At 56.4% G+C, this 22,401-nt stretch overlaps 1 protein-coding gene across 3 annotated transcripts in view; it reads left to right on the top strand.

The window, feature by feature from the left end:
• HSPG2 (heparan sulfate proteoglycan 2) overlaps nt 1–22,401 on the top strand; it is a 99,094-nt gene that overhangs the window by 21,595 nt on the left and 55,098 nt on the right. For all 3 annotated transcript variants that reach the window (XM_055331125.1, XM_055331124.1, XM_055331123.1), the window contains exons 2-9: nt 12,228–12,363; nt 12,938–12,982; nt 18,675–18,784; nt 18,880–18,938; nt 19,210–19,370; nt 20,951–21,079; nt 21,335–21,595; nt 21,702–21,821. In XM_055331125.1, coding sequence (XP_055187100.1) covers nt 12,228–12,363; nt 12,938–12,982; nt 18,675–18,784; nt 18,880–18,938; nt 19,210–19,370; nt 20,951–21,079; nt 21,335–21,595; nt 21,702–21,821 — 1,021 coding nt within the window. The remainder of the gene's footprint in view (nt 1–12,227; nt 12,364–12,937; nt 12,983–18,674; nt 18,785–18,879; nt 18,939–19,209; nt 19,371–20,950; nt 21,080–21,334; nt 21,596–21,701; nt 21,822–22,401) is intronic.

Genomic DNA, 22,401 nt, shown 5'->3' with positions numbered 1-22,401 from the left:
TTCAGCCTCAAGGGGTCCCGGTCCGTGGACCCCTACGGGATGTCAGCTCCACTGGCAAGGGGGAAGAAGGGCACCAGACAGACCTTGCCCTTGAGACATTCTCTGCTCTCGGTATCAGGAATAGTTGTGCTTCCTCTAAGCAACGGGTTTGTTTTGATCTCACTGGGACATGGAATCCAGGGACTGGTCAGGTTTCCTTCCTCCCATTGGCCACTGGAAAGCTCAGAGCCAAATGAATTGTTGCTTTCCCAGACCTCCAGAATTCAGCACATACTGTCTATCTACTCACCTCCCTCCAGACTGTCAGCTTGCTCTTGTGAGCTTTTCTTACGTATGTTTTTGTTCATTCTCTCCTGCTATTATGTGTGCATCTTTGTAAGCGGCTTTGAGTTTTTCTGGAAGAGGGTGTCAGGGGAAGTATAAATTGATGATGATGATGATCATGATGATGATGATGATGATGATGATGGGGATGACGGCGACCTTGTGCTGGGCAGTTCCCTGCAGGCCACTCCTTAAGGCTTGGATCTCACTTCATGATTACCTCTGCGAGCCTCGCCCTCTTTGCCGGTGGAGGCATAGCCTAGAATTCTAGAAACCTAAGGTTTTGGGATTTCAGTGTCCTAAAATGTCAAAGGCAGAAGGAACCTTTGGGATCGTTTAAGTTGAGAGCTTTCAAACTTCTTAATGAGCAGTGAAACCCTTATGCCAATCAAAATAATAGTATTTTGGTTAAATCTTTCAATATTTTTTAAAAAGATTTATTTATTTTATTCAGAGAGAGAGAGAGACTGAGAGGCAGAGACACAGGCAGAGGGAGAAGCAGGCTCCATGCAGGGAGCCCGACGTGGGACTCGATCCCAGGTCTCCAGGATCACACCCCGGGCTGCAGGCAGCGCCAAACCGCTGCGCCACCGGGGCTGCCCAAATCTTGCAATATTTTGATAAATAACAGCAGACATCGGACATTCACTGGGTGCTGGTGCTATTTGTAGCATTTTACATTTTTGTCTTATACTTACAACAATTCCATGAGGTAGATACTCTTAACAGGAACAATCATGCCCATTTTACAGATGAGAAACGGAGAGGCATGGAGGGGTAAAGCGGCCTGCACCCAGCTAACCAGGGGCCACACCGGATGTATTATGTGGAGGGTCCTAATATAAAATGGAAAAAGATGGATTGTTTTTCACTGAAGCAAGTATTTGGGGGAGGAGGCCCAAGTTCTATCTGTCCCCCCACCCGGTCACGTGCTGTCTGAAGTGGTCCCCGAGGCGCCGAGGACAGCCTGGAAAGCAGTGTTCTAGGCCTGCTTCCTCATGTGACCGAGGGAGCCCGAAGCCTGGAGCGGGGAAGGGGCTTACCCCGACGGTGGGGAGAGCTGGAAGCCCTTCTCAGTCCCTCCCGGCCTACTCTGCCGCCAGAGGAGTGCCAACAGCTGAACTTCCCCGCAGAGACCTCAGCTCCCACCCACTCTTGTGGGTGCAGGCACCCTGTGACCTTCTGCATGGTCCTCGGGGTCCAGCGTGACCAGGCACTGGGCCATGCCCTCTGTCCCCTCCAACAGGACTCATCTCCCCAGAGGCCAGGCTGCTGGCAGGGAGGGACAGGGCGGCTTCTGATTGACTTTTCTCAGGCTCTGACAGTGTTTCTCCCCGAGGAGAAAAGATACCCCTGGTGTCACCTGGCCTGCCTTTCCTCGACCAGCCCTTCATTGCGTGGGGCCTCGGGGCTTTCTGTGTTCAGAGCTCCCTTTTCAAAACCCCTGTGGCCGTGGTGTCTGTGGTGCCAGCGGTGGTAGCAGCGGTGGTGGCCGTGGCCGAGGCCGTGGCAGCAGTGGTGGTGGCGGCGGTGGTGGCGCTGATGGGCCCTATCTCATATCCAAAGCCTCGCTGAAGCAGAGCTCGTTGGGCACTCGACCAGGGAAGGCGGTAGGTTCGGTGTGGGTGCCCCCAGTGTGTGCTCCGTGGAACCCTAGTCCCCTGAGCATGAAGAAAGGGTTCCAAGTTAAGCACGTTTGGGAAACAGTGAATCGTTGCCCCCTCCTCCCGTCATGGTGTTCGGGACACTGAGGACTTAGGGAACCAGCTCACCTTTGTGTCACCAGCCTGTCCCAGGTGTGTTTGTCTGCAGGACCCTCCCGCCATGTCCAGCGTTACTGTGTCTTGGATTGGACATTAGTCATGAGGAAAGGGGGTGGGGCACTTCAAAAGGAAGGGGCCCTTCCTTTTATTTCCAGCTCTGTGCCCCCTCCACCAGGCCTGTCCTCAGGCATGGGCTTGGCCCTGCCGGCCCCTTCCTCCCCCTCCAGGAAGCAGATGAGGAAAGCCCTGGGGGGCAGGGGGCTGGCCTCCTTGGCTGCAAACAGCTGCCGTTCCAGCCTGTTTTTTCCTGTTGCCGATGCCCACGGGATCAAGCAGGAGTAGGGTCACCGAGGCCTCGGGCCGGGCTGCCTTGTGCAAGGCCCTTGAGCTTGGGCTGTGGCCCCGCTCACCTCCGAGACCCCCACCCAATCCCTGGGAGCAGGTCCCTGCTCAGTGACGGGAGAAATGGGCCCCCTGGCTGAAGGCTCAGGCGTCAGAGATGGCAGGAGGAGGGCTCGGGCAGTACAGAGCTTGGGAACCAGGGAGGGGTCGGGCTCCTAGTCTTGGCTCTTCCAGCTCTTGACTCTGGGCAAGTGGTCTTCCCGAGACTCCGAGTCTTCACTTATAAACTCCACCCCTTCATTAACTTAAAAAGTGTCTTTGGGCAGCTACTCTGTGCCAGGTAATATGACAGTGAGCACAATGGACAGAGTCCCTTGCCTTTGTGGCACTGATGTTCTAGTGGGGGTGACTGATGATAAACAGATAAATGTGTAAATGTGGGTAGAATGTAGGTGGTGAGGCGCTAGGAGGCAGGACAAGGGAAGTGACAGGGCTAGTGAATAGGTGCTGGACCTGGGATATGGCCAGGGTGGGTCTCTGTAAAGGTGGCCTTTGAGCAGAAACAAGAAGAGGAGGAGTGGGCACATCTGGGAGCAGTGTCCCAGGTGGAGGATGCAGCAGGTGCAAAGGCCCTGAGGTGGGAGAGAGGTGTAGTTGAAAACTATTGAGATAAATGTGACAGGGAGTGGGGAGAGCACAGGAGGGGAGGAGGTTGGAGAGGTGTATGTGTGTAGGTCACACAGGACCTGGTCACCCTTTGTAAGGGCTTTTCTTCTCCTCCTTTGAAGAATCAAGACTAATGGAAAGGCCTAACCCAGTAGGTTCAGGAGGTGGTCATTGTTGTAAGTGGTGTCTCATTTCAACCAAAATTTGTGGAACGGGATCCCTCCTGTCCTCCTGTAGGCCTGGCACTGTGCTGGGGGCTTCATTCATGAAATCTATGGGTGGTGACCCCAGAGAGGATGGGCCAGCCCAAACAGGTCGGTGGGGCCTGGAAGGCCCACAGACACTCCAGCACTCCGTGGCAGCAGGGCCTCCTGGGTGCCAGAGAATCTGAGAACCACGCCGGGCTGCAGGCAGGAGGCAGGCACGTGAACACCGCAGGCACTGTTGGCACCAGCCGTGCTTGGCAGATAGTGTTCAAGCCCTGGGGACCTTCTTGCTGGGCGGCCCAGCCCGGAAGCCGTTCCCACTGGGCCACCCCCACCGCCTTGGCCGCACCTGGCACATGGGTGGGGGCGGGGGCATTTCCCCGTGACTTCCTGCTTCTTCCCTCTAGGCTGGCAGGCAGCTCATCCACCGCCAGGGGAGGCCCATTCTTGGGGTGTCTTTGGGGCGGGAGGAGAGTGCAGGGACTCTGGGGGGACCGGGGTACTTGGGTGCGTGACTAGCACCGTGACACCAGCATAGTCAAGGGACACTGGTCTTTGGGTGGAAAAAGCCATTCGGGGCTGGTCTGTTGACGGTGCTGTGTCCTCTTCCCACCTCTGGGCCTGGGCACATGTGCCCCTTCCTTCTCCCTGGTGCACGCCCTCTGCCCCTTCTCCACCCTACTTAGGTGAGACGGTCTTTCAGACCCAGCTGAATTGTCCTTTACCCCGGAGAAACCTTCCCCAAACTCCCACCTGCCTCGGTTACTGAGGGGACTGTCCCCTGGGCCCTCCCAGCCCCCGCCCCTCTTCTGTAGAGTCCTCTGGGCACTGTATTTCATGCTGCATCTCCCTTAGGAACACAGAGCTCTATGTCTGTTAACTTCCCCGTTTTATCCCCAGGACCCAGCACATAGTAGGTGCATGGGAAGTAAAGATCACAACAACTTGAATTGAACCTTCTAGGGAAGGTGGGATTGATTATCCTTTCCTTACTGGGGAGGAAGCTGAGGCTGCCCAGCGAGGTAGTGGCCAAGGCGGCCTGGAATCAGGGTTGTCCCAGTAAAGTCTGCCCTCTGCCCCACTGGCCGCATCTCTGAGACTCATAAAGTGCTCTCGCTCGACGGTGGTGGTGGCAGCCCTGCTCGGGTGCAACCGCAGCTGCGTGCATAGGGACTTTGAAGGCAGAGACCGTGTCAGGTCCACCTGGTAAAGGGTCAGGTCCACCTGGTAAAGGGCCAGCCAGTTCTCTGGTCACCCTTTCCAAAGCAGATCACCCCTTATTCCCCTTGCCTCTCCCAATAGCCCTGAGCAGGAGGCAAACAAGGGACCTCTACCTGTTTCATCACTGAGGAACCTGAGATGTGGAGGGAGTGTTATCCATCTCAAGGAGGATGTTATTCAGAGTCCCTTTTCACTTGGGACAAAGTATTATGGCCTCAGTTTTATTTAAAAAAATTTTTTTAAAGATTTTATTTATTTATTCATGAGAGACCACAGAGAGAGGCAGAGACACAGGCAGAGGGAGAAGCAGGCTCACTGCAGGGAGCCCGATGTGGGATTCGATCCCAGGACCCCGGGGTCATGACCTGAGCCAAAGGCAGACGCTCAACCACTGAACCACTCAGGTGCTCCTTATAATTTAAAAAAAATTTTTTTTTTTGATTTAGTTGAGAGAGAACACATGAGCAGGGGAAGAGGGAGAGGGAGAGGGAAAAGCAGACTCCCTGCTGAGCAGGGAGCTCGATGTGGAGCTCCATTCCAGGACCCCAAGATCATGACCCGAGCTGAAGGCAGATGCTTGACCAAATGAGCCACCCACAGGCCCCGGCCTCAGTTCTAATGCTGGGGAACTGAGGCTCAGAAATGCAGCTTTTGCTATGTGATCTTGAGCAAGTCCTCACTCTCTCTTTCTGAACTTCATTTTCTTCTTCTGTCAGAAAGGCTAATTCCCACCTTGAGGTTGGAATTAGCCTTTGGGTTGTTGAGCAGGTTCGCTTGTTCGTTCTCGCATTCTGTCTGTGACCACAGGTCTTTTTTTTTTTTTTTTTAAAGATTTTATTTATTTATTCATGATAGTCACAGAGAGAGAGAGAGAGGCAGAGACACAGGCAGAGGGAGAAGCAGGCTCCATGCAGGGAGCCCGACGTGGGATTCAATCCTGGGTCTCCAGGATCGTGCCCTGGGCCAAAGGCAGGCACTAAACCGCTGCGCCACCCAGGGATCCCTGACCACAGGTCTTAATTGAGCACCTAGTATGTGTTTTCTGTCTTGAAGATGCAGCAATGATCAACACAGACGAAAATCTCGGCCCTCCTGGTATTTTCACATCAACAGAGATGGCTGGTGTGGAAGCCTAGTGCATAGAGTGGGGTCTCACTGCAGTTTGCTAAATGGGAGGGGTGCCAAGGGGCTTGTCCAAGGCCACATGGTGAGTTTGGGGCAGAGCTGGGACAAGAGACCCCAGACCTCTGCTTTCCCTCAGTGCTCTGACGTGGCCCTGGCTGGAGGACAGACTTTGCGGGTCACCGGCCTTGGGATGGGAAGTAGGGGCTTGCTGGCTGCTGTGCCTCCAAGCTAGCAGAGTGTAGAAGAGGGGGCCCTGCTTTCAAACTGGATTCCCACTGCCTTAGCTGTGTGACCTCGGGGAGGTGAGTTCACTTCTCTGAGCTTCTTTTCTCATCTGTAAACTGGGGATGGTGGGAGCGGGGCTGGCCGGGGACCCGTATCTGGTTTATGGGGTTATGGGTTTGCACGAGGTAAGCCTGGTGAGAGCCTTATCTTGGCACCCACATCCAGTGAGCACTTGCTGTGCCTCCACTATTCTCCTTATTTGGGGGGTCATGCTTCTTTCTGGCCAGCGGGCTGGCGAAGCTCCTGCACCTTGGAAGCTTCAGTGTGGGAAGCTGGCCGGCCTCCCGAGTGGCACGGGCAGCGTAGGCATGCCAGAGGAGGCTGTGGCCGCCTCCTTTCCGGCCCGGCGCCCCTCTTAGCCTGCCAGGGGATTAAAGGCCTTTGGCCTTTGTGTCGGGCTCACCCGCCCCTGGCAGTTTGCACAACAAAGTGCTGCCCTGACAGATTCCTTCCCCTTTGCCGTCTGCTGCCCATAGACAGGGCACTGGGCAGTCTGGGGGTGGGGCAGGGCACCTTGACCCTGTATCTGGGGGCCTGGGTTGTTGCAGAACCAGGGAGCATGTGTTATGGGGTCACCTGGGAGCCTCTATCATCACAGAGTGGGAGTGGGAACTTTTTGAGGTCTGGGTCCTTCTCTGAAGATTTGGGGACCGTAGATGGGGGAAAGGACACTGAGGCAAAGTCTGTGCTGGCAGGAGGCAGGTGGGCAGGCAGGGGCTCGTTTGTCTCCCGCCCCCACACAGTCTCTGGATTTTGATGGAGTGAGCTCACTCCAGCCCAGATGCCTGGAGCCCTGCCCTGGGCAGCTGCAGCCACCCTGGGGACTGCCGTGCTCCGACCTTCCTGCCCAGCTGCGGGGGTAGTGGTGGGCTCAGCCCAGGCCTGGGCCATGAGGAGGGGGCGATGGGCTGGTGGCCCGAGTCATATGTGAATAACATCTCTGCAGCAGCCCAAAGTCCCCCTGTGGTTCCAGAGTCAACCTCAGAGCAGGCAGTTAACTTGAGCTTTGGCACCAAACTTTGTTGTCCCCGACCTGGGAGTCACCCCACCAGCCCGCCCAGAGCTTAGGCAGCAGTGCCAGGCCCTTCCCTTCATCTCAGACCTGGAGGCTGACCCCGGGCCTGAGCCCATGCCCCTCACCCCCACACATCACCTCTTGTCGGTACCCTCCCCTCACCTCTACTCTGTGTCCCCTGAATGGTACTAATTCTAACGCTTACTGAGCACTTACAGTATATAAGGCATCAAGCTGGGCTCCTTACACGCTTTCAACTTCGTTCACACGGTGATCTCTGTGATCTCCCTCTTCTCGTCTGCAAAATGGAAATGATAATGCACCTTGAAACCCGCGAAACTGCTTTGGAATCCAGAAGTTTCCAGATAGGAGAAAGGTTACAATAGAGCACATGAGAACACTCGGAGTCTGGAGCAACGCCCCTAATGAAGCACAGTGATATTGCTGCAGCAAAACATACAACTCCTCACCCCTAAGTGGAGTAAATAGGATGTTAATAGTTTCCTGTCAGTTCAGGTCAGGACTTGGCACCAAATGAGCTTGTTATAAACTCATTTTAAAAAAGAAAACACTCTCGGTTTTCAGAGCTCTTTGCATTTCCCTTGCTACAGACGAGGGTTAATAGCCCTGCAGTGGCACCCCCACCTCACCTGCCCCCCAGTTGCTACGAGGATTAATCGAGGTGGTCCACACAGTGCTGAGGACAAGGAGGACACGGCCCGGAGAAAGCCCTCCGTGGCATCGGCCCATCTGTGTTGTCCTCACCCTCCTGCCACTTTCCTACAGCTTTGATTTTAGCAGCACAGGAAACTCTTACCTGCACACATGCCCTGTGCAAGACCCACGATCCTCACTTAAGAAATCCTTCAAAAACCCCAGACCTGATATCCTATATCCATAGCTGCACCTCCCCCTGCACCCCAAACTTTCTCTACCTTCTGTTCCTGTCTCCAGTGGCGATACAACCCAGCCTCAAGGAGCTGTCTCCCAGAAGTTCCCTGTCTGTCTGGTATCCCGCCTGTCTGGGTCCCCTCCTCCCACACCCCCCCACCCCCCATTGAGGGGCCACTCTGCCCACACCCCTGCCCCAAGCAATTGTTCCCAGTGCTTGAAAAAACAGTCCTTTGGCCTTGCCTTGTATGAGTCAGCTGCTTCCACTTCCCCCATCAGGAACCTGCCAGGTCTGGAAAATCCCCCTCTCTGCTTGGCTCCTTCCTTTCTGGCCCGGGTCTGCCTTCTGGACCCTTCCTCTTTGGCCCCGCCATCCGGCTCCAACGCCTGCCTGAGTACTGCGTTCCTCTGGGAGGAAGCCAGGCTTTCTCATTGCCGGAGATGGCTGGAGGGCAGGAAACCTGGGTTCTATTTCTGCCTTTGACCTTGGAGCCACCAGTGGCCCTCCTTGGGACGTTAGGCGCACATTGCACGGGCTCAGGCCACTAGCAGCTCAGGCATCCAAGGGCCATCCTGGGAGCTACTTGGATTGGGGATGGGAACCAGCCAGCCCTGGACGTTCTGGCCCTGCCCCCCTGCTTAGGCCTCAAGGCCAGCCTGGAGGCTCGGCCTCAGCCCTGCCTCTTTCCTGGTCAGCAGGCGCAGAACCCGGAGGTCCTGGGTCTGTCCTGGCTCCGCTGCCACTCACCTGTGATCCTTGGGCAAGTTACATGGGGAAAGCGAGGTGCTAGTCCCTTCTCTGTGAAAGGGGGCCTTTCACACCTGCTCAGCCACCTCAGCGGGTCATTGTCAAGGTCCAATGACACCAAGATTGAGGAAATGCTCTGTAGACTGTGAAACAGCAATGCGGTTAAATGGTTTTGCGGAGTGACTCTCAGTGACCTCAGCCGGTTCCGACTCAGTGGCAAAAGCTTAGACATTAGAACCGAATGACCAGAGAGGTCAAATCCCAGCTCTGCCACCTGCTAGATCTTCAGGCAGATGACCTGCCTGCTCCATGTCCCCATCCCTGCCTGTAACCTGGGTTAGCATTCATAAAAATCCTTAAAGGGGTGCCTGGCGTATATAGCCAAGTGCTCAATAAATGTTAGTTCTTTCTATTCCCAAGTAGATACCGGACTTTCCAGATCTGAATCAGAGTTCCCTTCTATGGTCAAGTCTCAGGCTCCTTTGGGCTCTTTCTGGGAGCCTCTTTCCGGGCTGGCTCCATCTCCCCTCCCAGATGTGAAATACAGCTGCTAGAACCTTTTGATCTTCAGCTTTTCACAAACGAAGTCTCTGCCCTTGCAGGGTTGGCCCTCGCTACAGGCCCTGATCTGACTCCAGGGCCTTTGGCCGTGGGGAGGGGGCTGTAAGCAAGGGCAGGCTGGCATATGGAAGGGCCCATTCCTTGGAGCCCCTGGGGTGGGAGGTCTTCTATCCGGGCCGACGTGCTCTGGATTCTCCCACCCTTCTCACTGCAGATGTGTGTTCCTGACATTTTTTCCAAGTTGAGTCTCACTTTGCTATTTCCTGTCCAGTCCCGACACCACCACCTCCCCCCACCAGCTCCAGGCCTGGGAGAAGCTCTCTGGACCTTACTCACCACCAGAGTTTTCCTTTCCAGACATCCGTGTCTAGGGGGTGCTGGGAATCTCAATGCCCCATGGCCTGGCTTGCACGGGGAGGAGGAGGGAGTGGCAGTGACACAGAGGAGAGCCCTCCGCAGGTTGGGAGGATGCAAGCCTGCCCCTCTAACCCCATCAGCCCCTATGTTGTGCCCCTCTGCCAGTCTTAGCCTCGCACTTTCCTTAGGTCACTCAGGGCCTGCTCTGGAACTCCCTCCCACCCAGTGGAAACATTGCCCTCTACCTGCAGCAGGGAAGGGAGTAGAACCCCTCTTAGGGATTGATCTTGTGGTTTTTAGCTAGCAAGTGTCAGAGTTCTCTGAGCACATGCCACTGCATCCCTTCCACCTGGATGTGAAGGGACCCAGGAATCCGAATTTCTCATCAGTTCCTGGGGAGCCTAAAGTTCTCACCTGTACAGACCCTGTGGGCATGGCCCAGAAGTCCACTGGCCACTTAGGAGTGGGGTGGGCCTTTGCCTTTGTGCAGAGAGAGGGTGGGGAAGGAAAAGGAACAGGAAGGGGGGTTTGCCCATGGATGGGAGGGGAAGGGGCATTAGGCCACAGCAGGGGGTAAGTTGCGGGCAATGCAGACCTTGGCTTGGTAGCCCTGCAGACACAAAGGTGACCAAATGGCAGCCAGTCCCTGCCCCCGGAGCTCCCAGCCTAGGAAGGGAGGTGGCATGTAGACTATGGAGGGGCAGGTGGTACCTGCAAAGCAAATCGAGTTCGGGAAGCAGCTAGATTATATGGGTGATAGCATTTTTGACCATTCACTCATTCATTCATTCAAGTACTTATTGAACATGGGTTGCTGAGAGGGTAGAGGTGACTTAATCACCATCCCTGCCTTTAGGATGCTTCCACTCTAGTGAAGATACAGGTGATTAGAGTGTGGACCCAGGAGTGCCCAGAACCCAGCCTGGGCACAGAGGGCACTGTTAACGCCTAGGGTCAGGACAAGGTCTCCCAGAGAACATTGTCTTTCTTTTTAATTTAATTTAATTTAATTTAATTTAATTTAATTTAATTTAAGATTTTCTTTTTAGTCCTCTTTCTTGAGGTGCAAATCACATACAATAAAATGTACCCATTTTAAGTTTACAGTTCAATCATGACATGTATATACCCAGGGAACTGTCACTCCAAGAGGTACCCTTGTGTCCCTGCCGGGTCAGCCTACCCTATCCCTGGTCCCAGGCAACTAGTGACATTTCTGTCACTGTCGATTACACTGTCCCATGCCACTCCCCAGAGTTTCGTATCAGTGGGGTCACACAGTATGCAGCCTTCTGTGTCTGGCGTCTTTCACTCATCGTGTGTGATTGGACCTCAGTCGTGTCGCTGTGAATATCGGTAACTTGTGCCTTTTTCTTCCTGAGCAGTTAGAAGAGGTGACACTTAGTTGAGTTTTGGAGGGTGATTTAGCCAGAAAAACAAAGGGAGGAAGGGCATTCCAGTGGAGGGACTGGCACGAGAAATGGCCAGAGGCTCCCAGGGTTGTGGACTGGGTGAAGCTGGGCGGTGTAGGGAGGGAGAGAGACTGGCCGTCTCCTTGTTTTTCTTCTCCTCCTTGGGCCTCTTTCCTGCTGCCATCACCTTGTCTAGCCAGGGAGGGCTGGGTCTGGTTTTCAAAAGCGAGACCGTTTCCTTCTGGCTGGGCTGGGCTCCCCAGAGAGGGCTGAGGCCAGGGCAGGGCCTGAGACACGCAGGCCAGGTTATCTGGGGCTGGACGTGCACTACGGGGCCACAGCAAATCCATGCGCACTGTGCTTAGGGGCTCTGGGGTTCCCTCAAGTTCCCCGGGGTTCCCCCGGGTTGGTGTTCTCCTCTGGGTTATCTGATAAAACTCCTTTGGAAACATCTTGATCTTGTCGAAGCAGGGGGAGGTGTTCACCACCCATCCCTCGACCTGGCCACTGGGGCCCTTCTGCCCTGGCCTGCAGGGCGCAGGGTCTCAGCAGGCCCTCTGTGGAGTGGGAGCCTGGGGTGGAACTTGTGCTGGGCTCAGCATCAGCCCGAGGTCATGCAGAGTTGACACCACGCCTGTCCTGCCCCCATCCAGCCCAGCTCCTGGGCTCCACCCCCTCTGCTGTGTGCACAGATGAGCTTGTCAGTGTGGCCACAAGTGCCAGAGCTAGTTGTCCAACATGGCTGGAATGTATTTCCTGTGGCTTGGAGCTTTGGAAGCCAGACAAAGGCAGAGAGAGGTGGCCAAGATGGCCCGGTGGGAAGCTGTCATTAGAGACAGCAGCTTTGGTGGACTCACCCTGTCCATGCTGACCCTGGCTGCCCTTCCTGCCCTGTGTCCCCCAATCTTTGCTGGCCCAGGTCACCCTGCACCTGCCCATGTCCCCGTATGATAGTGAGTAGATACTGCCTCATGTCTTGGACAACCTTTGCCTTCTCCAGAGGAAGAGAAGTCTGTCATCACTTACCAAAGTGATTTTAATTTTATTTTCTGTTCATTTGAGGATTCATTCAGACTCCATGAATTTGCAGGGTTGGTCTCTGAGGCCTCCAGGGGCTAATGGGGCTTTGGGAGAAATGGAGTCAAAAATAGTGGTTCAGCCCCAGCCTGACTCTCTTAGCCAGACCACATATGACTTAACCACTACAGGGATTTGGGGTGGAACTCTGGGTCCCCCTTGTAGTGAGGGGAGGGGTCCTGGTTTGGGCAAGGGGCTGGAGATTGTGACCATCGGCTGTGTGAACTCCCACAGGTGACCCACGGGCTGCGGGCGTATGATGGCTTGTCTCTGCCCGAGGATGCGGAGACAGTCACGGTGGGCCGGGCTGGCTGGAGCTACTCAGACCTCTCTGATGACGAGGACTTGCTGGCAGACGATGCCTCTGGAGGTGAGCAGAGGGTTCTGGTGGTAGGGAGTGGAAGAGGTAAGGGGGTATAGGATTCTTCCCACTGGTCCTTAAAGAGGCTCCAGGAAGCTTGCCCCAGGGGATGCCTCAAGAGATGGCCATCCTAGGCCGTGGTCCCAATGACTCCAAGATCCTCTGCTTGCAACCCATGCGACTCTGGGATGCTGACCACTCCTCTGCCACTGCTGTGTCCTCATAGCACAGGTGATTAGGACCGACATGTGGGAGATGGCAGACAAGGCACGGTAGGGGACAGTTACCGCCCCTTACTGCACCCCGTCCTGGCCTCACCTGGTGGCCAGTGTGACCGGGCCCCTCCTGCCCCAGCAAGGGCAGACGGTCAAATCCCCAGAGTGTGTGGCCTTGGCCCACACCCTCTCCAATGGAGGCTTCCGAGCTGTCTTTTACAAGACAGCCTCCTTAGGCTTGGGAGGAGGCGACAGTTCTCTGCTTTATGACCTTGCCCACCATGTGCCAGGTGCCCCGAATAGCACCCAACTCCCAGTAGATACTCAACAAATACTTATTGCTGCCTAAATCTCTCTTCTGCTTGCAGATGGCCTGGGGAGCGGGGACCTGGGCAGCGGGGACTTTCAGATGGGTAAGTTGCTGAGGGCACAGGCCCCCCTCCTCACCCCTGCAGAAGCCCCAGAGGTCTTCCCCCCACAGAGGTCCCATCACCAGGGCTGAGGGCCTCAAGGGCTTTGAAGACCTGCCATGCAGGTGGTCTCATGCTCCCTGAGTGACAATCTTGTGGCCTGGTTGGCAGGTCCCCGCAAGGTAGGGGATGGCCGGGCTCTGTGACTTTGCCACAGGAACAAGGCATAGGGCAGCAGGCCGGAAATGCCCAGTTGTAATAGGTACTGGACCCTCAGCATTCAAAGCAAAATTCTCATCTCCCAGGGCAGCTCAATATAAAGTCCTTCACTAGAGCCCTTCTTGGGGATGCAGAGCTGGGGACCCCAGGCAGGGGTGGGCAGGTAGAAGTGCTCTTCAGCTTAGGACATTTGCACAGGCCAACAGAGCTGGCAAGGGATGGAGGTAGCCTCGCCATTAGGTTGGGTCACCTGCTGGGAAGCCAAGGGTTCCTGGGTTGGGGAAGAGAGCTGTGCTTGGTGGAGAGAAAAGAATCAGGCCTCCATCAGCTGCTTGCCCTGCCAGCACTCTGTGCACATTGGAGCAGCAGCCAGGCCAGTGCTGGGACTCAGAGTCCCCGCTTCTTCCCACCCCAGTAGAGAGTAGACTACCGGTGACAAAGCCCAGCAGCTCCATATGCCTTCTCTGGAAGCCAGCGCTGAGCACTCTGTGGTCTGGGCCAAGGGTGGAGCTCAGCTCAGGGGAGCCACTGGGCATCCGCACTGTGTCCAGTGCCGCCCACAGTGGTGGGCCTGTGCCTCCCCAGGGATGGGGTCACCCCCCTTTGATGGCATCAGGGGCATCCACCTGCCAGAGGGCACTGTCCTGCCCGGGCAAGTACAGACAGGAGGGTTGCCCCCTAGGTGTCCTGGTCCTGACTGTGACCTCCCAGCCTCTGGGGCTCAGGTCCTGCCTGAAGCTTTTCCACACAGAGGTCCTTCCAGGGCTGCAGGATCAGGGGTGGGGTAGGGGGGAGGGTGGGAGAGCTGCCTCCTGCTGAGGCCCTGGTCCAGTCCATACTGTCCATTTGGAAATGTCTATGGCCTTTCCTCTGAGGCTGTCCACCGTGGCAGCCGGCCCTCTCTGAGGAGTCTTTGCCAGCCCACCTCCCCCGTGAGATGCAGCTGTGAGGGCAGGAGGGGCAGAGGAGGGGAGGGCGGGGAATGGGGAGCAGCAGCTGGGCAGGGCCTGCTGGCAGGGCAGAGGCCTGTGCTTGTGAGTGGAGCCTATCCGTGGGAAGACACGGAGTCTCAGACCTTCCAGGCCCGGCCCTGGCACCGACCTGCCACCCTTGGGGCAGGTCCAGGCAGCTGGGCCGAGGCTGAGGCCTGGAGGCACCCGGAGTGTTGGTGTGCCCACTTCAGTTTTGCCCCATAGCTGTGCCCTCTCTGTGCTGGCCAGCAAGGGCCATCCTGACGGAGATGCGGCCCACACCCTGGAGTCCAGGCGCTGAGACGGTGCCACCCTCCCCTCGGCAGGGCTGTGGCTCCTACAGCCTCCACCCCAGCCCAGTCCCACTACCCTGCCTTTTGTGTGCAGATACCCCAACCTGATGGACAGCCCCTGGGTCTGACTCTCCATCTCTGGGACCCCTGCCCACCTCCTTTCGCCCAATTTCTTTGCATCTCTTGCCTGGCCTGCTCTGATAGCTGTCTGGTCTCTCGTGCTCCCCTCCTCCTCCCCCCCTGCCTTGGTCCAGGTCTCTCTCCTTTGTCTAATCTCTGTGTCTCTTGCTTGGGGGACCCTCTACGTGCCTTGCTGTTCCTCCTGGCCACTCTCTCTGTGGCTCTACCCTGCAGGCCCGGGGCTACCGTCCTGTGGCTGGTGAGGAGTCTCCTCCCATTAAGTGAGGCCAAGCGGCCTAGGTGGGGGGCTCCTTCTGTCTCCCTCCCAGTTCCCTCTCCCCGCTCTCCCTGCCTGTCCTTTCTCCCTCTCCCCTTTCTCCCCAGCCTCTACTTTGCCATACGCAAGGCTCCGTGGCACTTTCTTTTTGAGTCTGGGGGCCCTGCCGGCCCCTGCCCAGGACACAGCCAGGCTCCATCTGGGTATCCAAGTCTACACACAGTGGGCCAGGACCCTGGGTGTCCCCCCCACTTAAGGGATGAGTGCAACAATCCCTCAGGGAACAAGGCCCTAGAGGCTGCAGGTGACTTGTACCCACCTCAGGACTGGCTGATGCTGGGCCCACCCAAGGATCCCAGGGGCTCCTGGGGCTGGGGCTCGGGGGGGCATGGGTGTGGGGTGGAGGAGTTCTGTTGAGCAGGGAGTTGGTGGGATGGTCCGCTCTGCTCCAGGGCGGGGGGGGGGCAGAGTCAGGTGTGTGTTTCCCACACCCACCTGGGCGCAGACAGCTCCGGCCTCCTGTCCCTCCAGCCTCTGGCTTCAAGTGAGCTGTCTGGATGGGGTCAAGATGAGGGCCAGCAGGGAGAGGACTTGCCAGGGTAGACACCCAGAGAGCACACCCACCCCGGGGAGCTTCACTCACTTGCAGTACCCTCCGCCCCAGAGGCTGGTTCTTGGAATAGATAGGGCTTTACCTTCTGCCCTAAGCCTCAGACACTGGCCACAGGGAGACAGTTCAGGGTAGAAGAGGGAGGGTGCTTGCCCTAACCTACCCTGGGTCTGGGAGAAGGCCGGGGTGGGGTCAGGCTGCAGGGTCCGAGCCCTTCCCAGGGCCTAGGAGAAAGGGGCTTTGTGGAGCCCCAGCCCCCTCCCCCAGGAGCGGGCACATTCCTGGGCAGAGGCCCGGCCTCCTCGCCCGCGCTGGGCCACGGGGCTGAGGCCAGGGGCTGGGGTGGGGGACTCTCAATGGGCCTCTGTGCCTGCTCACAAGGGGCCTCTGTGGCCGAGCTCACGGTCTCCACGCTCCAGCCCACAGAGCCCCACCCACCCGGCACCCAGGAGCCCAGCCCAGCACTGTCCCTGTGTTCCAGCCCAGGCAGCGCTGCCATCACAAGCACCCTCTCTCAACGTAGGAGTCCACTCCTGCCCCATCCTGACACCCTAGGGCTTGCTTAGCCCAAGCCACAGAGGGAGAGGGTCCTTGCTCGGGGGCGTGTGCACCTGCAGGCCTGCCAGAATGAAGTGGAAGGAGGACTGGCCTTGTAGTCCGGCCCAGTTGGTACCGCTCCCTGCTTTACCAGCCTCACCCTGTCATTGGTCACCTCTCTGAGCCCGCTTCTGCCTCAGGGACTTTGCAGCTGCTATTCCCTCTGTCCAGAAGATGCTCTTTTTCCAGATGCTTCTCCATGGCTCACTCTCTTCCTTTGAGGATCCCATTTGAGGAGAGTCCTTCCCTGGCCACCCTGGGGAAGAGCAACCTACCCCTACCCCAGCAGGCCTCTCCCGCAGCCCTGGCTCTCTCCCCCTGGTCCATGTATTCCTCGTTCATTTATTTCCTTGCTCCCCACTAGAAAGTGATCTCTGTGGGGACAGGAATGGCCTTTTGCAGAGTTCATTGCCATATTCTCTGCCCTGAGAACACCACCTAGAATGTAGTAGGCCCTCAACATAGACTTGTTAGGGCAGCCCGGGTGGCTCAGCGGTTTAGTGGCACCTTTGGCCCAGGGCGTGATCTTGGAGACCCGGGATCAAGTCCAGTGTTGGGCTCCCTGCGTGGAGCCTGCTCCTCACTCCGCCTGTGTCTCTGCCTCTCTCTCTGTGTCTCTCATGAATGAATGAATGAATGAAATATTCATTCAAAAAACATACAAAAAAAAAAACATAGACTTGTTAAAGATTTGTTATAATAAATGCCTCTCTCAGATGAGAGGTAATAAAACCAAATCTGTCCCTCGGGTTTGTTGTAAAGACCAGAGACGATCACTAAAGCTAACCCAGGCTGCCCCTAGTACGCACTTGGCCCTGTTATAAGTACTTTACATTTCTTAACTTATTCAGTCCTTAAGAGAACCCTCTGGGGTGGGCACTGCTATTATCCCCATTTGACACCGAGGCTCAGGGAGGTTGAGTACCTTGCATGAGGTCACAGGGCTAGAAGTAGGGACTTTACTCTAGTAGCTAAGCTTTTAACCGCTAAGCTACACTGCTTCTCATATAGTGAAAGCTCATGTTATACGGCACCTACTATGTGCCAGGCCCTGTTCTAAGCACTTACACATATTTAGACATTTGTAACTCATTAACTTGGCGTTGATAATTTACACCTAAATTCATGAATATTGTAAGATTTTTTCAAGATTTTATTTATTTATTCATGAGAGACACACAGAGAGAGGCAGAGAAACAAGCAGAGGGAGAAGCAGTCTCCCTGGAGGGGAGCCTGATGTGGGACTCGATTCCAGGACCCCAGAATCACCACCTGAGCCAAAGGCAGACGCTCAACCACTGAGCCACCCAGGTGCCCTGAATAAGATTTAATGCATAAAAAATCTTGCATATAATAGGTGCTCAAGAAACTGTGTGTGTGTCTATGTGGATGGACATGCACACGTACATACTAGTCTATATATTCCGTAAGCATAGGATACACGTTGATTCAGCATCTACTCCATGCCAGGCCCAGGTTCTTAGCCCAGGTTCTAAGCCCTGTATGTGTGCGCTTGTGCGTGCATGTGTATGTGTATGACTCGTTTGCAGCTCATATTGACTTGAGTTTATAACTGCTATATGGACTCATGAACCTTATGAGATTTAATGTGTATAAAACATCTTATATAGAATCAGTTATATGTATACGCTCACACCAATCTGGTATGAATTCATTCAGCCGTCACTTATTAGACACCAACCTGGCCAAGCACTGCACTACCTCTGGGATGTAGGGTGAATGAGGACCAGAGTTGCTCTCATCAGGTTTACAGTCTTGCAGAAGAGAAAGGTGACACCAGCGTCTGATTCTCTAGCACTTGCTCTGTGCCAGGTGCCGCATCTCTAAGTGCACGGGGAGATGGTGCATGCAGGCGTGGTGTCATTTGTTCCGTGTAGCTGCCCAGTGTGGTAAATGTAATTGATATCCTCATTTGACTGAGAAGAAAACCGAAGCTCAGAGAGGTGAGGTCAGTGCCTGTGGTGTGGCTGACCTCAGAACCCATGGTTTTCACCAGAATCTGTATAACCAGGCGGGATCTATGCAGTGCAGGGTGGGAGGTGCTCTGATGAGGGAAGAAGCCTAGGGCTGGAGGATCCAGAGGAGGGGTCTCTAGCCCAGGCAGGGTTGAGGAAGGAGGGAAGTTCAAGTGTTCTGCTCGGAGGAGATGATGCCTGAGCCGAGCCTTGAGGGATTGACTGGAACCAGCCCGGGAAGAGGAGGGAGGCATGGCTCGGTCATTTGTGGAAGATCCCTATTGCAGGCCAGCCTCTTCTGGAAGCCAGCTCTTCTTGTCCAGCTTCCTCCGTGCCACTGGGGATCTCTTCTGCATCATCACTTAGTTTCTGGTTCAGGGTACTTCCCTGTTGGTTGAAGGTCCTCACTCAAGGGTGGGGTGCCTCAGCTCTGATCCTGGGCAGGTCTGCCAGGGCCGCCGCGACAAGTGCTCATACAGGCAGTGCTGGGCATGGCTGTGGACACACAGGTGTCAACCTGGGCAAGAGGCCGCTAGAGACCATCCCTGAATGTCCACCCACTGGCCCAGCTGCCTGAAGCCACCGCATACCAGGCTGGACCCCTCACGGTGACACCCCACTCTTCTCTGCAGTTTATTTCCGGGCCCTGGTAAACTTCACTCGCTCCATCCACTACAGTCCTCAGCTGGAGGATGCAGGCTCCGAGGAGTTCCGGGAGGTGTCCGAGGCTGTGGTAGACACGGTAAGGTGAAGGGACTCGGGATCCCCGAGCATGGGGGCCGGGACTGGGGTGAGGTGAAGGTATCTGGAGGCTGACGGGGCTGTGTCACTCTCCAGCTCGAGTCGGAGTACTTGAAGATTCCCGGAGACCAGGTTGTCAGTGTGGTGTTCATCAAGTGAGAAGGGTCCCCTGGGGGCCGGTGAGGGACAGGGGTGGGGGTGCTGTGGAGGGAGGTGACAAGGAGGGGAAGTAAGAGAGGGACACATGGAGTGGAAGTTCAGGAATTTGGGAAGACAATTAGACTTTAAACAGCCCCGCTCGGGTCCAGGCTTTCCAGGAACAGGGAAGGAGGAGATCAGGCCTGAGCTTCAGGCTGGGGACGGAGGGAGGAGCCGAGGCTGCAGGCATCTACCTCACCCTGCTCCCCTGCCCCATCCCCATCCTAGGGAGCTGGACGGCTGGGTCTTTGTGGAGCTGGATGTGGGCTCTGAGGGGAACGCGGACGGGGCTCAGATTCAGGAGGTGCTGCACACAGTCATTTCCAGCGGCTCCGTGGCCTCCTACATCACCTCCCCCCAGGGATTCCAGTTCCGTCGCTTGGGCACAGGTGAGCCCATCCTGGGGCCTGGGGCGCTTCCTCGTTTCTCAGACTCATACGGGTCCCCTTCCAGTGTCCATCCCCACCATGGGCTCTTCTGGCTTGGGGCCTGTACACCACTAGGGACGGGGGGCTCACTACTCCATGAGTCTACTCCATGGGTCTCTATGCAGTCCTGGCTTGGGTTGAGTGTAATCTGTTTCCTCTAACATGAGCCAAATTAGACACAATTTCTGTTCTTTCTCTCTGGACCTCTATACACTGACAATAGGTGATAATTCCTTTCTGCATCTAATACTTTCAGATCCAAACACTCTTACATTTGATAATAACCAACAAATGTTTACTGAGTGCTGACCGTATGCTAGGCACTCAGTGGGGCCCTTATATCCAGCCTCCCATTCAGCCTTCATCATCCCTATGAAGTAGATATTCCTCCCGTTGCAGAGATGAGGGGACTGAGGCCCAGGAAGGACAAGTGGCTTGTCCCAATTCACACAATTTTCCAGTTCTGGAAAAGCCAGAACTTACACCAAACCCCATGTCTGTGCCAGTCCTGCCAGAACCTGTGATGAGATGAGATGAGAAACTCAGGCTCAGAGACATCAAGAAACTGGCCTGCAGTCACACAGCTATCAGAGACGAAGGCCTGGCACCCCGTCTCCTGCTTTGACTCCCAGACCAGACAGGCTCTGTTCACTCCCCCACGGGCTCCACTTCTCAGGCCTGACTCCATCTCAGTCTCTCCCTCTGGGAAAGCTCCAGCACATCACCGTCCCTGACTTGGGGGAACCCAGAACTGAGCAGACTCTTTCCCTACCATGGTGTAGCCCAATCAGAAACAAACAAACAAACAAAAAAAAAACAGTGAAGTTATCACCTCTCTCATTCTGCACATAAAAACCCAGTGAATGCACCTGAAGATCATTTGTTCTTTTTGGCATTTCCCAGCCTCAGATCTGAAGATTGCTGGGGCCCAGCTCTCTTCTCCCCACCCTTTAGGGAGCCTTCCTGGCTAGGGATGGTGGGATGGGCCTGGCTTGGCTCTGCAGCCCCTGGCTCCCAGGTCCCAGGGGGGACGGTGCTGATCACACCTTCCTTTCCAGCACAGACACCCCCGCCCCCTCCGGCCGCCGTGGCGGCTGCAGTGACACCAGGTGAGAGTGTAAGCCAGAGCTAGGCCCAGCCAGGTACCTGGACAAGTTCGTGGATGGAGGAGAAGGAAGGATGAGGGCAAGATGGCTGGGCAGAGCTCGAGCCGAGCCGCCCCTTCTGCTTTTCCCTCATCCTCACTGGGCCAGGCTGTGGCCTGCACGTGTGTGATGGTGGTTGCATGCGTGTGGCTTGTTAACAGTGTGTGGGGTTTGCGGAAGGGATGGGTGAGGCCACCGCCACATGTCCCATGTCCCATGTATGCTGTGATGCGTCCACTGTGTGTTTCTTTGCCTTGCTGAAATCTGCTGGAAAGCCAGACACGGGGCACCAGAGCCTGCTCCCAGCCACAGACAGTGCCCGTACCACCCGCACCGTCTGCCCTCCGCCTCCTGCCCCCTGCCCCCTGCCCCTCTGACCCCCTCCAACCCCCACAGTGCCCCAGTTCGCAAGAGTCTGCACCGAGGCCGAGTTTGCCTGCCACAGCCACAACGAGTGCGTGGCCCTGGAGTATCGCTGTGACCGGAGGCCTGACTGCAGGGACATGTCTGATGAGCTCAACTGTGGTGAGGGGCTGTCATCCAGGGCTACAAGTGGCCCTGCAGACACCAAGCAGGGCCAGGGTGCACGAGGCCTCCAAGCCAACTGGGAGTGTGAGGGTCTGGTGCAGGTGGGGGGGCTCTGAGTCAGGTGGGCAGGGATACGGGAAGGGTGGGGGCACCGTGTGTGGCAGGGGGGGACGGGGAGGGCCTGCAGAGCAGGGGGGTGAGGAGCCACACACTGCCACCCTGTGCTGACAACCAGGGGGGCTCTGTCCACAGAGGAGCCAGTCCCAGAGCTCAGCTCCATACCCCCCGCCCTGGTGGAGACACCACCACCACCGATGGAGCCCCAGCCGGAGGCAACCACCACAAGGCAGCTCCCAGGCAGCCCCACTCCCCAGCTTCTGCTCTCCAGTCCAAGCAGGCCTTTGCCCTGTGGGCCTCACGAGGCCACCTGCCACAGCGGACACTGCATCCCCAAAGACTACATCTGTGATGGGCAGGAGGACTGTAAGGATGGCAGCGATGAACTGGACTGCGGTGAGGACTGGCAGGGCAGGGGTGCTGGCCAGGGGTGGAGGGGGGCAGGGGTGCCATCCAGGGGGTGGGTGGAGGACCGCTGGCTGAACCTGGCCTGGTCCCCCAGGCCCCACCCCACCCTGTGAGCCCAATGAGTTCCCCTGTGGAAACGGGCACTGCGCCCTCAAGCTGTGGCACTGTGATGGGGACTTTGACTGTGAGGACCGCACCGACGAGGTGGACTGCCGTGAGTGAGCCGGGGGGCGCCCCCCGGACCCAGCCCACCTGCCCCGGCCCTGCCCCTGGGACTGTCTGCATTCCCTGGCTGAGTTCAGAGGCCCTGGGGACAGACTAGAAAGTTCCCCCCCTGCCCCCGCTCTCTCACCCCAGCAGTGAGGGCTCTTGGCTCTGAGCTAAACTTTGCAGAAATCAGTGTGGCCAGACTGTCTGTGGTTAATGTCTCCTTTTTCTTTTCTGTACTTTGTCACCATTGATAACATTCTCTTTGTTATTTACGCTCGAGTAAAGGTCAGACAAGTGGCCGAGAGGGCTTGATACCACTGTGTCCGCTAGTGAAGTGACTCCTGGCGGATGGGGGAGTCAGAGCCTCTCCCTGGCTGGCGTAGGGCTTCTTCACGTAGAGCTAGCTCTGAGGTTCCTGCACGTGCATCTGCCCAGCTCTTCTCATCTCCCCATTCTGTCACCCATTGCTCACCTGTCCGTCCGTCCATTCACCCAACTCTCCATCCATCCGCTGTCTGTCCACACAGCTCTTCCTCCATCTGTCCACCCGTCCACCCCACATCCTTCCTTTCTCTTATCCATCT

Source organism: Nyctereutes procyonoides, unplaced genomic scaffold (assembly GCF_905146905.1).
Source record: "Nyctereutes procyonoides isolate TBG_1078 unplaced genomic scaffold, NYPRO_anot_genome, whole genome shotgun sequence".
Classification (NCBI taxonomy): Eukaryota; Metazoa; Chordata; class Mammalia; order Carnivora; family Canidae; genus Nyctereutes; species Nyctereutes procyonoides.
The sequence above is the reverse complement of the archived record's forward strand: the minus strand, read 5'-3'. Positions and strand labels throughout refer to the sequence as shown.